The sequence below is a fragment of the Globicephala melas genome, chromosome 17 (assembly GCF_963455315.2).
Source record: "Globicephala melas chromosome 17, mGloMel1.2, whole genome shotgun sequence".
NCBI lineage: Eukaryota > Metazoa > Chordata > Mammalia > Artiodactyla > Delphinidae > Globicephala > Globicephala melas.
Window position 1 is genome coordinate 70,168,060 of NC_083330.1, and position 13,390 is coordinate 70,181,449.

Sequence of the window (13,390 nt, forward strand, 5' to 3'; positions counted from 1 at the left end):
AGATGGATGACAGTCTCTGCCAGCTAATTCCAAAAGTCAGCAGACTATAGCAAGCTCCCTTCTGTAGATTCCAGAGTTCACTGAGGGTACCTCAGGGGTCACTCACTGTTGGGGTGGGAGCTGCCAGCATGGCGGCCATGGAGCCCGACTTTGTCTTCAACCATGATCTATCCTATAGCCTTTACTGGACTTCAGAGTCAGCCTGCCTTACAAACCATGGGACCCATCTGCTTCTAAAAAGTTGGAAAGCTACCGTGTCTTATCCTAGCGTGGAAGCTGCAGTTTCACAAAGTACTTCATTCTGGTGCCCACAACAGTCCTGATAGGGAGATATCTATCAGCATTATAAATTTCCATTTTACAGATGAGGGAACTGCGGCTCCAAGAGAGTTAAGATGTAAATATTATCTCTTCTGTGTTGGCCTTTTATCTTCATAAAAGATGTCGTTTCATTCTCACCCTATGCCACATATACAGTCCATTTATCTCGTTTGTTCATTTGTTCAACAAGCATCTCTTGAAGTCCTCTGCAGATATAAGCAGGGAACGAAATAGACAAATCAGAAAATCAGTTCCTGTATTTATGGAGATTGCATTAGGATGGTTTCCCCCCATTTTACAGCTAAGGAGGCGGGAGCGGAGAGAGGTTAAGTCACTCGCTCAAGGTCAGGAAGTAATGGGTCCTGATCGGCCCTCACAATGCCAGACTGCAAGCTGAGAGCTCTTTGGACACCTTCCTGCTGCTTGCACTCCCTTCAGCATCACCCTCCTGCTTTTGGGGGTGGAAAGGTAATGGGAAAACCTGGAGCAGGATTCCTGTTCAAAAACAGTGTGGACTGCATGAGAGAAAAGCAAGAGAAGCAATCCAGCCACCCCTTTCCCACACTGAGCTCTATGTCTTTCTCTCTCTGTAAAAGTAGATTTTTAAAAAACCAAGGTTGCCCTAAATGGTGTGTGTGTGTGTGTTCGTACTCTGCAATGTGTACTTCTTTAAACTCACAAGCATTTTCTTATGCCATTGAATATTAATGTAAGTCATGGTACTTAATGGTGACCCATTTCCCTATTTTGTAATATGCAAAACTTTATCTAACCATTTCCCTGCCTTTAGACATTTAGGGAGTCAGATGAGCATGCCTCAGCGTTTTTGCGCTGCTGCTTAGGCTGCGTGTCATTGGCCGGAAGTTATTTATCCTATAAGAATTTCAAGTTCCTCGTCTGAAAATTGGGGAAAGTAATAGTATTTTCCTCTCAGGGCCGTGGTCAGTATTAGGTGAGGTGAGTCAGGAAGGTTATTTCGTATAGTGTCTGGCACATGGTGAGCATTCAATCAACATTAGCTTTATCAGCTATTGTTACCAGATAGTTTCAGTCTTCACCATGGTCAATAATTTTGCAAAAAGAATACTTGTTCATGTTAAAGGCAACGCTGATGCATTTCAAAGAGAAGTGCAGCCTTACGGATGCTGTTGTCAGGGACTTTTCAGAACAAGGTGAGAAAGGGGGTTTGAGGAGGAAAGAGACAGAGAGAGAGAGAGAAGTAAGGGAGAGAGGGAGCCAAAGCAAAAAAGAACTACAGGAGGGAGAGAGGAGGAGGAACAGATGCCGCGAGGCATGCAAGGGGCTTGGGCACTCTTGCCTCCAGTGAGGAATGCTTTTCATTCCTCGTCCTGCCACGTTGCTTGGCAGGGCAACCCCGTCACAAGGATTAAGACCTTTGTTCCATTTAACCATCAGGGACGAGCCAGTTCCTGCTTGACATTCTGGTGTCATTCCATGCCTTTTTAGCAACTGTGCTGAAAAGACCAGGCTCTGTAATTTTCATTAAGATTCATCAAGGGAGCGTTTGGAGATTATTAATAAAGATACTGAGTATAACACAGCCCACCGTCAGCTCTAGTGTCTCCTCAGCTATCAAGTCTTTCCAAAATAGAGCCAGGGCGCGTGAACAGGAGCCACCTGGAGCCCCTTTTCAATCTACGTAATGGAATTATTATCTAAGCCTATTTTAATTAATTAAATTTTATGAACAGACATCCATGAGATCCTATTAAATGCTTTATTAGAAATAAAGTTATATTCAATCACTTTTTTTGCCATTCATCTAGCTAATATCATGTTTCTAAAATCAAGTGTTTTTTTTTTTTGATGGAATAAACTTACTAAGAGGCTTGATTAAGGCTTATGATCTTGTTACTGTCAGAAGTTTACTGACTTTTCTTCCCTCTCAATGTCAGTTCTGCTAACTTATTAAGGATGTATGTGAGACCTCCTAGGCTATACTTTGATCCTTTGGGTATCAATGGCAGATTTCAGGCATCAGAAACAATTGCAGAAATCTGGAGCTAGGAGGTAGGATGCCGTAATTGTTAAGACCAATGGATTTGGCGTCAGATGGTTCTGGATTGGTGCCCTTATTCTGCCACCGACCAGCTGTGTGATTTCAGGCAATTACCCAAACTCCGTAAGCTCCAGTTTCCTCATTGGTAAAGTAGGAGCCTAATTCCAGAGCTTAGTCAGGATGTACCCATATAGCTATACTGGTTGTTTATGGTTAACATCCATTCTGATTGGCTTCCCTGGCCTCTTCTGATTAGTCCATGCTTTAGCCATACTAGTTGTTCAATATTTTGCTCTCCACCCCTGCCTAACTCCCAGGATTGTTATAAGGACTAAATGAGCTAACGTATGTAAAACCCTTATCTCAGTTGATGGCATGTAGTAGGTGTTCATTAAACTCTAGTTATTGTTATTATTATTTTACTAGAATAGCTTTCTGTAACTTAACTGAGTCAAATTTTCCAGTGTCCAGTCTCAGCCCTAATGGCAAGATCCTATTAAAAAATGTTTCTAGGGTGATAACATGCATACTATCTACTTAAATTTTCAAAAGAACACTCTGAATTTGGGATCTTATGATTCCCATTTCACAGAAGAGGCCATGTAGGCTCTGAGAAGTTAAGTCACATTCATCCCCAGCCACATACCTAATAATGGGAAGAAGCAGGAACCAGGTTATGTCTGCTGACTGCAGGTCAAGGTCAGTACGTTCCCTTTAAGTCATCTCACGGTGCTATAGTCACTCTTTCAAGGAACCATTGCTGTGATCACATCCAGCAACAAACTCTATCTTTAATAAAGTGGAACCCTGTCCAAAATACTTAGAGTATTACTAATTGATAAGGTAAGTTTACTATAATGATAAACATTTGATTTAATTTAAACTTCTATGTCACATATGGTGTCTTGGGGTACTTGGGGTCTCAGCTTTGGAGGATTATAACCTTTTCCTATTTCACAGCTACTGCTCTATTTCAGGTCCTTAGTTCTCTTTACTGGACTGTTACAAAAATATCTCCCAGCCAGTTTCATTCCCCTTGGCCTCTGATTTCTCTCATCCAGAGTAAACTGGAGAGAGAGTTATCCATCTCCATGGTTACCCTCCTCAAGCCCAGATCGGAACATGACACTTCCCCACTTCAAGTGTCAGTGACTTCCCACTGCCTGAGGAATGAAGCCCCAGTATGTCTTCCAAGGTCACCAACTATCTGTGCACCAACTCCATTGACTGAGTTTAGAATTGTAGGCATCACCAAGGCCTGCTTCAAATCCTTGACACACACACCTATATATGCACAAACATACACACGCACACACAAGTATAGACACATAGGTGCTCACATACTGATGCATATCTACACATCTGCACGCAAGCACACGCACAAACACACATACACACCATACACGTATACATATGTACACACATATACACACCACATATATATATGTGTGTGTATAGGGAAACAATCTTTGGATCTCGGTCAAAAGGACCAACGTGGAGGGACCTTCAAGATGGCGGAGGAATAAGATGTGGAGATCACCTTCCTCCCCACAGATACATCAGAAATACATCTACACCTGGAACAACTCCTACAGAACACCCACTGAACACTGGCAGAAGACCTCAGACCTCCCAAAAGGCAAGAAACTCCCCACGTACCTGGGTAGGGCAAAAGAAAAAAAGAAAAAACAGAGGCAAAAGAAGAGGGACTGGAACTGCCCCTCTGGGAGGGAGCCGTGAAGGAGGAAAAGTTTCCACACACTAGGAAACCCCTTCATTGGTGGAGGGAGGGGTGGTGGCGGGGGGGAGCTTTCAGAGCCACGGAGGAGAGCACAGCAACAGGGGTGCGGAGGGCAAAGTGGGGAGATTCCCGCACAGAGGACAAAAACAAAAACCCTTGTTTTTGTCCTAGGGTTCTGTCTGTCCGTTTTTTTTTTTTTTTTTTTTTTTTTTGCGTTAAGTGGGCCTCTCACTGTTGTGGCCTCTCCCGTTGCGGAGCACAGGCTCCAGACGCACAGGCTCAGCGGCCATGGCTCACGGGCCCAGCCGCTCCACGGACTGGGGCACAAACCCGTGTCCCCTGCATCGGCAGGCGGACTCTCAACCACTGCGCCCAGGGAAGCCCCTTAAAGCATTTTGATAATCAATGTTTATTTCTTCTGCAATGCCATCTCTGCAGCATATCTTCTGCTTAAGTTCAAGATGGGAACTCTTATGGAAAGTCTGTGGATGAACGGATAAAAAAGATATTCTCCCTTCCTTCCTTCCTTCCTTTCTTTCTCCCTCTCTTTTTCTCTACACACACACACACACACACACACACACACACACACAGGAATATTATCCAGCCTTAAAAAAGAGGAAATCCTGCTATCGGCGGCAATATGGATGAATGTGGAGAACATTATGCTCAGTGCAATAAGCCAGACAGAGAAAGACAAATACTCTATGGTACCACTCATATGTGGAATCTAAAAAAAAAGTTGCACTGATAGAAACAGTAGAAAGGTGGTCACCAGGGGCTAGGATTGGGGTAGGGAAAAGGGGAACTGTTGGTCATGGGGTACAACTTTCATTTTAAGATGAATAGGTTCTGAGGTTCTAATGTAAACATGGTGACTATAGTTAATAATACTTATCGTATACTTGAAATTTGCCAAGAGTAGGTCTTAAGCATTCTCATCAAAAAAAAGATAACTACGTGAGGTGATGGATGTGTTCATTAACTTGATTGTTATAATCATTTAAAAATGTGTAAGTAAGTATAGGGGCTTCCCTGGTGGCACAGTGGTTGAGAGTCCGCCTGCCGATGCAGGGGACACGGGTTCGTGCCTCAGTCCGGGAGGATCCTTGGTCTGGGAAGATCCCACATGCCGCGGAGCGGCTGGGCCCGTGAGCCGTGGCCACTGAGCCTGTGCGTCCGGAGCCTGTGCTCCGCAACGGGAGAGGCCACAACAGTGAGAGGCCCACGTACCGCCAAAAAAAAAAAAAAAATGTTTAAGTATATCAAATTACCACATTATGCACTTTAAATATATACAACTTTGTCAATTATATCTTAAAAATTTAGAGAAAGAAAGGAAAAAGAAAGGAAAGTTTTGCTGCTTGAACTTGATTTTGACATGGTTGGTAAATCACAGACTTTCAGAGGCTTCAGAAGAGGTCTAGTCCAACTTCCTCATTTCATAGACAAGCCTCCAAGTAATATCTCTAATGGGCACCTACAGACAAGGGAAGGACCCCTGAGTGACCTGTTCATCACTGTATTTCCAGGGCTTAACACAGTGTCTGACACATGGTAGAACTCAACAAATTATTTGTTGAACGACGATTTACTGACAGAATAGCGTTTGCACACCTCATCAGCTGTAGAGTTGGTACAAGGCATTGGGGCTTCTGGGTGTCGGTCCCACTGCCTCCCTTGAAACCAGTCAACATATCACAATTCATCTTAGTTTTCAGGGCAAGACTCTGAAGTGTCCAAATTAACAGCAAGAAGCCCCTGCAGCCTTTTCCATCTACCAAAGGCTGATCAAAAGGAAACTCTGGGTGGGAGTGGTGGGCTACTTTTCCACGGTCCCTACTGGGGGAACATCTGCATCTCTGTGAAAGAGGGGGCAACAGCAGAGTGGACATTTCCAGCCTCTCTCCACCTGCCTACTTGGTCTTAGGGATGGTTATGGTTGGATTTTCATCCTCTACCTCATGGCAAAGCACCTCACTGCCTTGATCAGGCCCTGGTTGTGGGTAAGTTCCAGAGGTGGGACCCTGAGGGCCCACCCGTGGGGCATATCTGCCCACCCAGACTGTGATTTCAGGCTCAGTATGGAAATGACCAGTGTCACGTCAATAGAACGGGATCATATTTAGGAAAAGGGCTTCTGTGCCCTCTTCTTAACTAGGGGACTTCACAGCATTTCCCAATGTCCACAGAACTCTGCCTGAAACCTGAATAAAGTCAGGGATCTGTCAGCAAGTAGAAGGGTCAGGCACACTGTGTTGGCTGTGGCCGGGTTCTAGAAGGGGAGCGTCCAACTCCTTCGATTCCTCTTGCCTGTTCCTGGATTGCTCTTGGGAACCAGCAGGCAAGCTGAGCCTACAGTGGAGGGTGTGTGTTTGGGGGGTGCGGAGCAGGGGTTGTTGTCCTGGCTGAACCTGAATCCAGACCGACATTCCCGAGCACCACACGGATGCCTGACAGACCACACAACCCAGGTGTGAGTGCACGAGGAGAGTCTTCTGGTCTGTCTCCAACAATGCTCTTCTTCCCTTATAAGATGAAGACATAATCCACGGAGATTTCTGCCCATGTGTCCACTCTTTACTCCCTTTGCTGTGGCCGTGGGAAGATGTGATGCTTGGAGGATCTGCAAACATTCTGGAACCTTGAGGGGAGCTTTGGCAATATTGAGCTTCTGTCCCAAAGCCATGAACAGCCTAGCTCCAAAGTCCTTGACCGCAATAGCTCATCCCCCTTTGATTCAGCCTCTATTTGTCAGCTACACTCACCGAAGCCAAAAGCACTTGCCGCACACCCGTGAAGACGGCCAGGTTGCCCTTCAGTGATTCCTGTTGGCCTTAGGATAAAATGCACCCCCTTAGCACGGCTTAGAAGGCCCTGCAGGTTCTGCATGCTCCCAGGGTGCCGTCTACCTGTCACCACCATTTCCACCCCAGGCTCCACCAGCTGCCACTACAGCACAGCCCGAATCCTGCACATGGCCACCTATCTTCCAAGCGCTCCACTCCACCTCCAGGATCTAATGTCTTACTTTTCAGGTAACAGCTTAGACATGTGTACTCTGGAAAGTCTTCTCCAGCACCCCAGATTGCACTAACTGTTACTTCTCTATCGCCCCCGAGCACCCTGGTTTGATTCGTCTCAGAGCGTATTGTACCGTATTGGAATCGTCTATGCAGTTATCTTTCCCACCGCACTGTAATCTCCCTGAGGGCAAGTACTATGCTCACCATGTTCACTGCTGTATCCCCACAAGGACATTCGTCATACAAATGTGTTGCCCAAAGGGTTGAAAGGGAGGTGTAACTAGAACATAATGAAGCTAGCGGTTCCTATGGGAGAACTAATGGGTATACAGTCTTCATGAAGTAAGTCAAAGAGCTCCACCTTTCAACGTACACGTAATCGACCGCAAAGGATAGATGGGGTGGTTTTGGTCTTTCCCATCAAGCACATCAAAGGCTCGGGTATTAGGGAGAAGGTCCCAAATTACCTGATGGTTTTGATCATGCTGAGGCCCATTTCAACGCAGCAGTGGGCGTGGTCCTGGCGGGGCTCAGGAAGTCCCGAAACGCAGTAGTAGCAGTCTCCCAGGATTTTAATGCGAAGGCAGTGATGCTCCTGGAAGGAACAAGGGGGGGAGAGGGAAGGACTGAGTCAACAGATGGGTAAGTGCTTCCGAAAGCCTTGGGAAAGAGGGGAGCCGGGTCAGCAGCCCTGCACCTTGGGATCAGGGGCTTCTACCTTTGAAATGCGCCGCTATTTTCTTCCCAGGAAATTGGAGGGGGGAGTTGAAGGGCTCAGTGGTGGAACGGAGTCATGGAAAAACACTGGATTTTGAGTTTGACAGATACAGGGCCATATCCCAGCTCTGCCCTGTGGTAGCTTTCTGATCTTAATCCCCCGCGGAATACTGAACACTCAAGTCCTCCTCCCACTGATGTATCTCTTCTCGGGACATGTCTCTGGATTAACAGTTTATATCAGTTGCTAGCTCAACAATAAGCACTTAAAAAATAAATCACTTAGGGATGCCAACTGTTCCAACTCTACATAAAGTCCTTTCCCAACGACGGTACTGGCACCTTAAGAAGAGGGGCTGACTGTGTCTTGTACATACTTGTATTCATTTACTGATTCACATGCTTGCTCACTGATAAACATCAGGTGTGCATCTATCATAAAGCAAGCATTGTCCCTGACACAAAGATGATTAAAACAACCCCTATTATATATTAAACAGAATGCACCCTCGCAAGAACCTGGAGGTAGGTACAATTTTTATCCTGATCACTTCACCAGTGAGAGGCAGGACACACCTGTTTGTTTGGTGGATTCACAATCTTGAAGACATGATCCTTACAAAGTTTCAAAGAGCAACAAGTACCTAGGAAATGGTGCATACTTTCATATTGGAAGGGAATAGGCTGGATTTTGCAGGTTACAGAGCAAAGAGAACTTGGGGCGGTAGAGCATAGGGGCTAAAAGCACTGGCTGAGGAGTCCCATTGCAGATCAAATCCTAGACCCTCCACCCCATCCTCACTGTGTGTTTTTAGGTAAATTACTTAACCTCTGAGCCTCCATTGCCTCATCTATAAAATGGGGATAAGAACAGGACCTCATTGTGTGATTGTAAAGATGTAGGAAGATGAGGCATGTGAAGGCTTAGTATAGGGTCCAGCAGATGGGGCGCTAAATTAACGTCACCCATCTCTGTGATGATGACTTGGACTCCTGTCCTCGTTCTTTCACATTTCTATCTGTGACACAGGCAGATTCTCTCCAGGTCTCCTTGGGTAGATGGTTGGGACGGAACGACTCTGAGATGTCTTCTAGATTTGAAGCCCTAGGTGCCTGTGGGTCTATGGCTTTGTGGGTTAGGGGCTGTCCTTGGGAAACCACAGTCCAAGGGCATGAGGAGGGGAGTTGCAGACAGAAAGGGGCCTACTTGAGATGCCAGCAGCACAGTGGATGCCCTGGTACTGCCAAGTTACGAAGCAGCATGCTGGTTTCCTAATCTGATCAGGCGTCGGGACATCATGTTTGGGTAACAAGTGAAATCACTTTCCCAATAAAAAACAAATATCAGACAGGGAAAAGAGAATCAGAACTGGCTCTGGTGTTTCCCTGTCTGGATCAGATCTCCAGGGCCTTGCCAACCTTCCCAAATGGGCACAGATGCGATCTTCAGAACGCTGATAGCAGGCACAGCTATCCCGCGGTTATTTTTAGGAGTGTGTGGTTCCTATCTATTGGCTGCTTCAATGCAACTAATTTTGTAAGAGAGCAAAAAGGGAAGCTCAAGACCTTCACTTGTTTCTTCTAAGACGCTCTAGACTGTTATGGCCAGAATGGAACTAGGGAGACCTGACCCACAGGTCCTGGCAGTTTCCAGATTTGTGGAGTCCACGGGACAAGCTTCAAAAACCCAGAAGGTCCAAGGCGCTTCTCTAGAGTTCAGTTTTGTGCTTTGCCAAGGAAGTATGAAAAGTCCATCAACATACAAAAATAACAACCAAACTACCACCTATCCCCATCACTTTATAAAAGAAAGGGCGTTTTTAACACCAAAAAAGTAAAAAGACATATTCTTGGACTAAAGGAAAGTTCCTGGCACTAAATGAAATGAATGATAAAAACTCAATACATTGAAGTGTGTGTGTGTGTGTGTGTGTGTATATATATATATATAAATACACACACACAATTGCTGTACATATTTGTACTACCTATACTGCTGTATATATATATGTTGTGTATATCCTACAGCGATGTAGCGAGTTTTTATATGCATATACATATATGTATCTCGCATGTGGCCACAAGTTAAAACTTCCTAACATTTGTTTGCAAAGGAGCAAATCCCTTATTCTGATTCTGCAGCGGAGAACACTGAGGCTGGGAGGGAGGGGTTGGTGACTTCAATCAGCCACACTTTGCCTTCAGATGGTCTCTGGGGCAGAGCGTGTTGTGACTCGGGCTGTTGGTAGCCTGGTCAGCACAGAGATCTGCCTCCCTGTTGACAATGGGGAGGGGGGAGGGAAAGGGTAGAGCAGGAAATACTTTGGTCTAAGAATCAGACCTCCGCGTTCTAGTCAAATTTACCAGCTGTTTGACCTTCGATAAGTCACTGAAGCCACTGATAAGTGGGTTTCAATTCCCTATATGTGACGCATGTGAAAATGGTCCCCTTGCCCTTAATACATAACTAAGTAAGCATGGTCATCAACTAGCAATGCCAGTGACAGCTAACCTGAAAAGAGTCTTCTCCACATTTAATGCTGTGCCTTATCTTTTCTCCTTTGAGTCTCACAATAACCCTGAACATGGCAGACCATGTTTTTAGATATGAAAATTTCAGTGTAAGACAGATGGAAAACTTCCTGGGCCACAGAGCAGCTGGCTAAAAAGTAATGGATATGGATTATATATGATATTCAGAAGCTCCAAATCAGTGATTTTTCCATGCAAACAGAGGTGAAAACATTTTGGAAAACTTTAGGGAAAGGCAGGTGTATTTATTGAGCACATACTATGTGCCAGGCTATGTGTTAAAGGCATTATATTGATCTTGTTTAGTCTTTATGACCACATTCTGAGTCATGTGCCACTTCATAGATGGCTTAAGGAAGTGAAGGTCACACAGCAAGTGAGAGACAGAAGTGGAATTCACAGCATGTCTGTTTGACTTTGGGACTCCATGCTCTTTCCTTACAAAACTGCAGAAATTATGGCAGAGTCCAGAATGGTAGATCTCCTGACAAAAATGTGTTTTGGAAGGAGATCTGTAAAATAGTTCATTACCCTTTGGAAAGTGAAGATGTTTGTAACCCAGGGTTCATTTTTCTTCTAAACAAAAGGTGAAGCTGGCAGCCTCCTTGAAAAACTGTGGGCCCCATATAAATGGTATGTATATATGCATATGTGTATATATACCAATCATGTATGTATATATAAATATAAATATGAAAGGCCTGTCTTCTCGTCTGTCAAGTTCTGTCAATTTGCAGATACATTTTTCTGATCAATTCCTGTGAGCTGTCAGACGATTTGACAGTAATATCCAAGCAACTTCTTTTTACCAGAAACTGCTTTGAAAAACTCACATTAAAAAAGCCAGGTTGCTTTGAAAAAAGATACTGAAAAAGAAAAATAAAGTAGGGTGAGGGTCTTGTAAATTTTATCGAGTAAGTCTTAATATAATCCTTTTCCTCCCATCTTGATGGCTTTGATATGATTAAAAATCTTGGGAAAAAATCCAGAGAAGTTATGAAACCATGTATGCACATAACACCGAGGAGATATAGGCACCAAATTATCAAAGATGGTTATATCTTTGAGGAGGGGTAAGATTACAGGGATACATACTTTCTCTATTGTCTCTAGCTTTGATGTTTGAATTTTACATAATGGACAAGTATTGCTTTAGTAATCAGAAAAAAAAATGAAAAGAAAAAAGACTCTCAGAACAAAAACATTAGTGCTATGAATGCACTTTAAAAAGTTATATTAGAAATCATGACAATTTTTATAGTACTGTATCTAATTGTAATTATACAAATTAACACATGAATATATTGTCCTAGTAAAAATGAAACTGTAGATAAGTCTCCTTTAGTAGCCTCTCCCCCTCAGACACACCACACCCTGGAAACCTGGTCTCCTTTCCCCTCTTTAGAGGCTGTTATGCATTAATATATACATTTCTATGTTTATATATATGCACCATTTTTTATGCTCTTTAGCCATAAATGGATCATACTATGTTTATAGATCTGAGACATGCTTTATCATGCAACAACATGTCTTGAAATTCTTTCTATGTAGGTACAGAAATAGCTATCTCATTCTTTAAAATCTATTGGTTAGTTTTCCATAGTGTTGGAATTGTTCCTTGTAACAATAATTTAGGTTGCTTCCCGTTTTGTCAGCAATCTGAAACAAGGCTTAAGATGTAATGATGTTGATTTTAAAGCCACGATAATAGCATACATATTTTTCATTCCTAATTTGTTAGGGAGAGGAGTAGATAGGGACTACTTTATTTACTTATTTTTTTTATAAATTTATTTATTTTATTTATTTTGGGGTCTTCATTGCTGTGTGCGGGCTTTATCTAGTTGCTGTGAGCGGGGGTTCCTCTTCGTTGCGGTGCACGGGCTTCTCATTGCAGTGGCTTCTCTTGTTGCGAAGCACGGGCTCTAGACACGCAGGCTTCAGTAGTTGTGGCTCGCGGGCTCAGTAGTTGTGGCTCGTGGGCTTAGTTGCTCCACGGCATGTGGGATCTTCCCGGACCAGGGATTGAACGCGTGCCCCCCGCATTGGCAGGCGGATTCTTAACCACTGCCCCACCAGGGAAGTCCAGGACTACTTTATTTTTTTAAAACAAGATCAAAGATCAAAAGTTACTAGAGTTTGCCAAGGGCACTAGAAAGGGTCAAAAACACTCTGCTTTGAGCAGCCACAAGGGCACTGAGGAATTCAACCACACTGAGAGGATCTTTAACAGAAGGCTTGGAAGTTTTTGCCTGCATCACAATAATGCAGTGGATAAACGGGAAGGTGCAATGGATCATATTTACATGGGAAGTGGGTTCTGTCAGATGTACGACATAATGAAAATCTAAAGCAAATAATTATGGCAAGGCAGAGAGAGATCATCATAAAGCCACAGAATTCTGACGCTAAAAGGTATCACAAAAGGCAAGTCCAATCCCCTTTTACACAGAAGCAAAGTCTGTGACCCACTTGGTGAAGTGATTTGCCTAAGGCTGGGGGCAAAAACATTTAAAGTAGGTTTTCTCATTCCAAGGTGAGTAGAATTGTTTTCACTGGCAGAGTTTCTCAAGCTTTTCCATAGAAGCCCCTAGAGTAGAACAGACTGATGCAGCTAGGGTGGGTAGGGATGGGGTAGGGGGTAGAGTGGGAGTGACGGAGTACTTACGGGTGCTGAGTACTTATTTTGAGCCAGTCTCTGTGTATTGTTTCATTTATCCTTCATTATAATTCTGATAGGAAAACTGAGACTCAGAGAGGGGATCTGTACAGTTAATTGAAGTCCAGCCCATAGCTGAAGTTCTAGAAATCTAAATCTGCAAGTGGGCTGGCATGGGCGGCAATACATCTCTGACATCGAGCTCCATCCCCTGAAGTGCCTGGGGCACTGCTCAGTGGTCAGGAGTGAGCACCTGGTCTCAGACGGTCTGAATCACAGATGCACCACCTACCAGGGGTTCTGGGCAGATTATTTTACTTCTTTGAGTTTCAGTCACTTGTTCTGTAAAATGGGAACAATAAAGAACCTCT

General features: G+C 44.1%; 1 protein-coding gene across 3 annotated transcripts in view; it reads right to left on the bottom strand.

The window, feature by feature from the left end:
• The window catches only part of ADCY8 (adenylate cyclase 8), a 219,017-nt gene that overhangs the window by 118,502 nt on the left and 87,125 nt on the right, over window positions 1-13,390 (bottom strand). For all 3 annotated transcript variants that reach the window (XM_060286929.1, XM_060286928.1, XM_030875821.2), the window contains exon 5: window positions 7,576-7,703. In XM_060286929.1, the coding sequence (XP_060142912.1) occupies window positions 7,576-7,703 (128 nt within the window). The remainder of the gene's footprint in view (window positions 1-7,575; window positions 7,704-13,390) is intronic.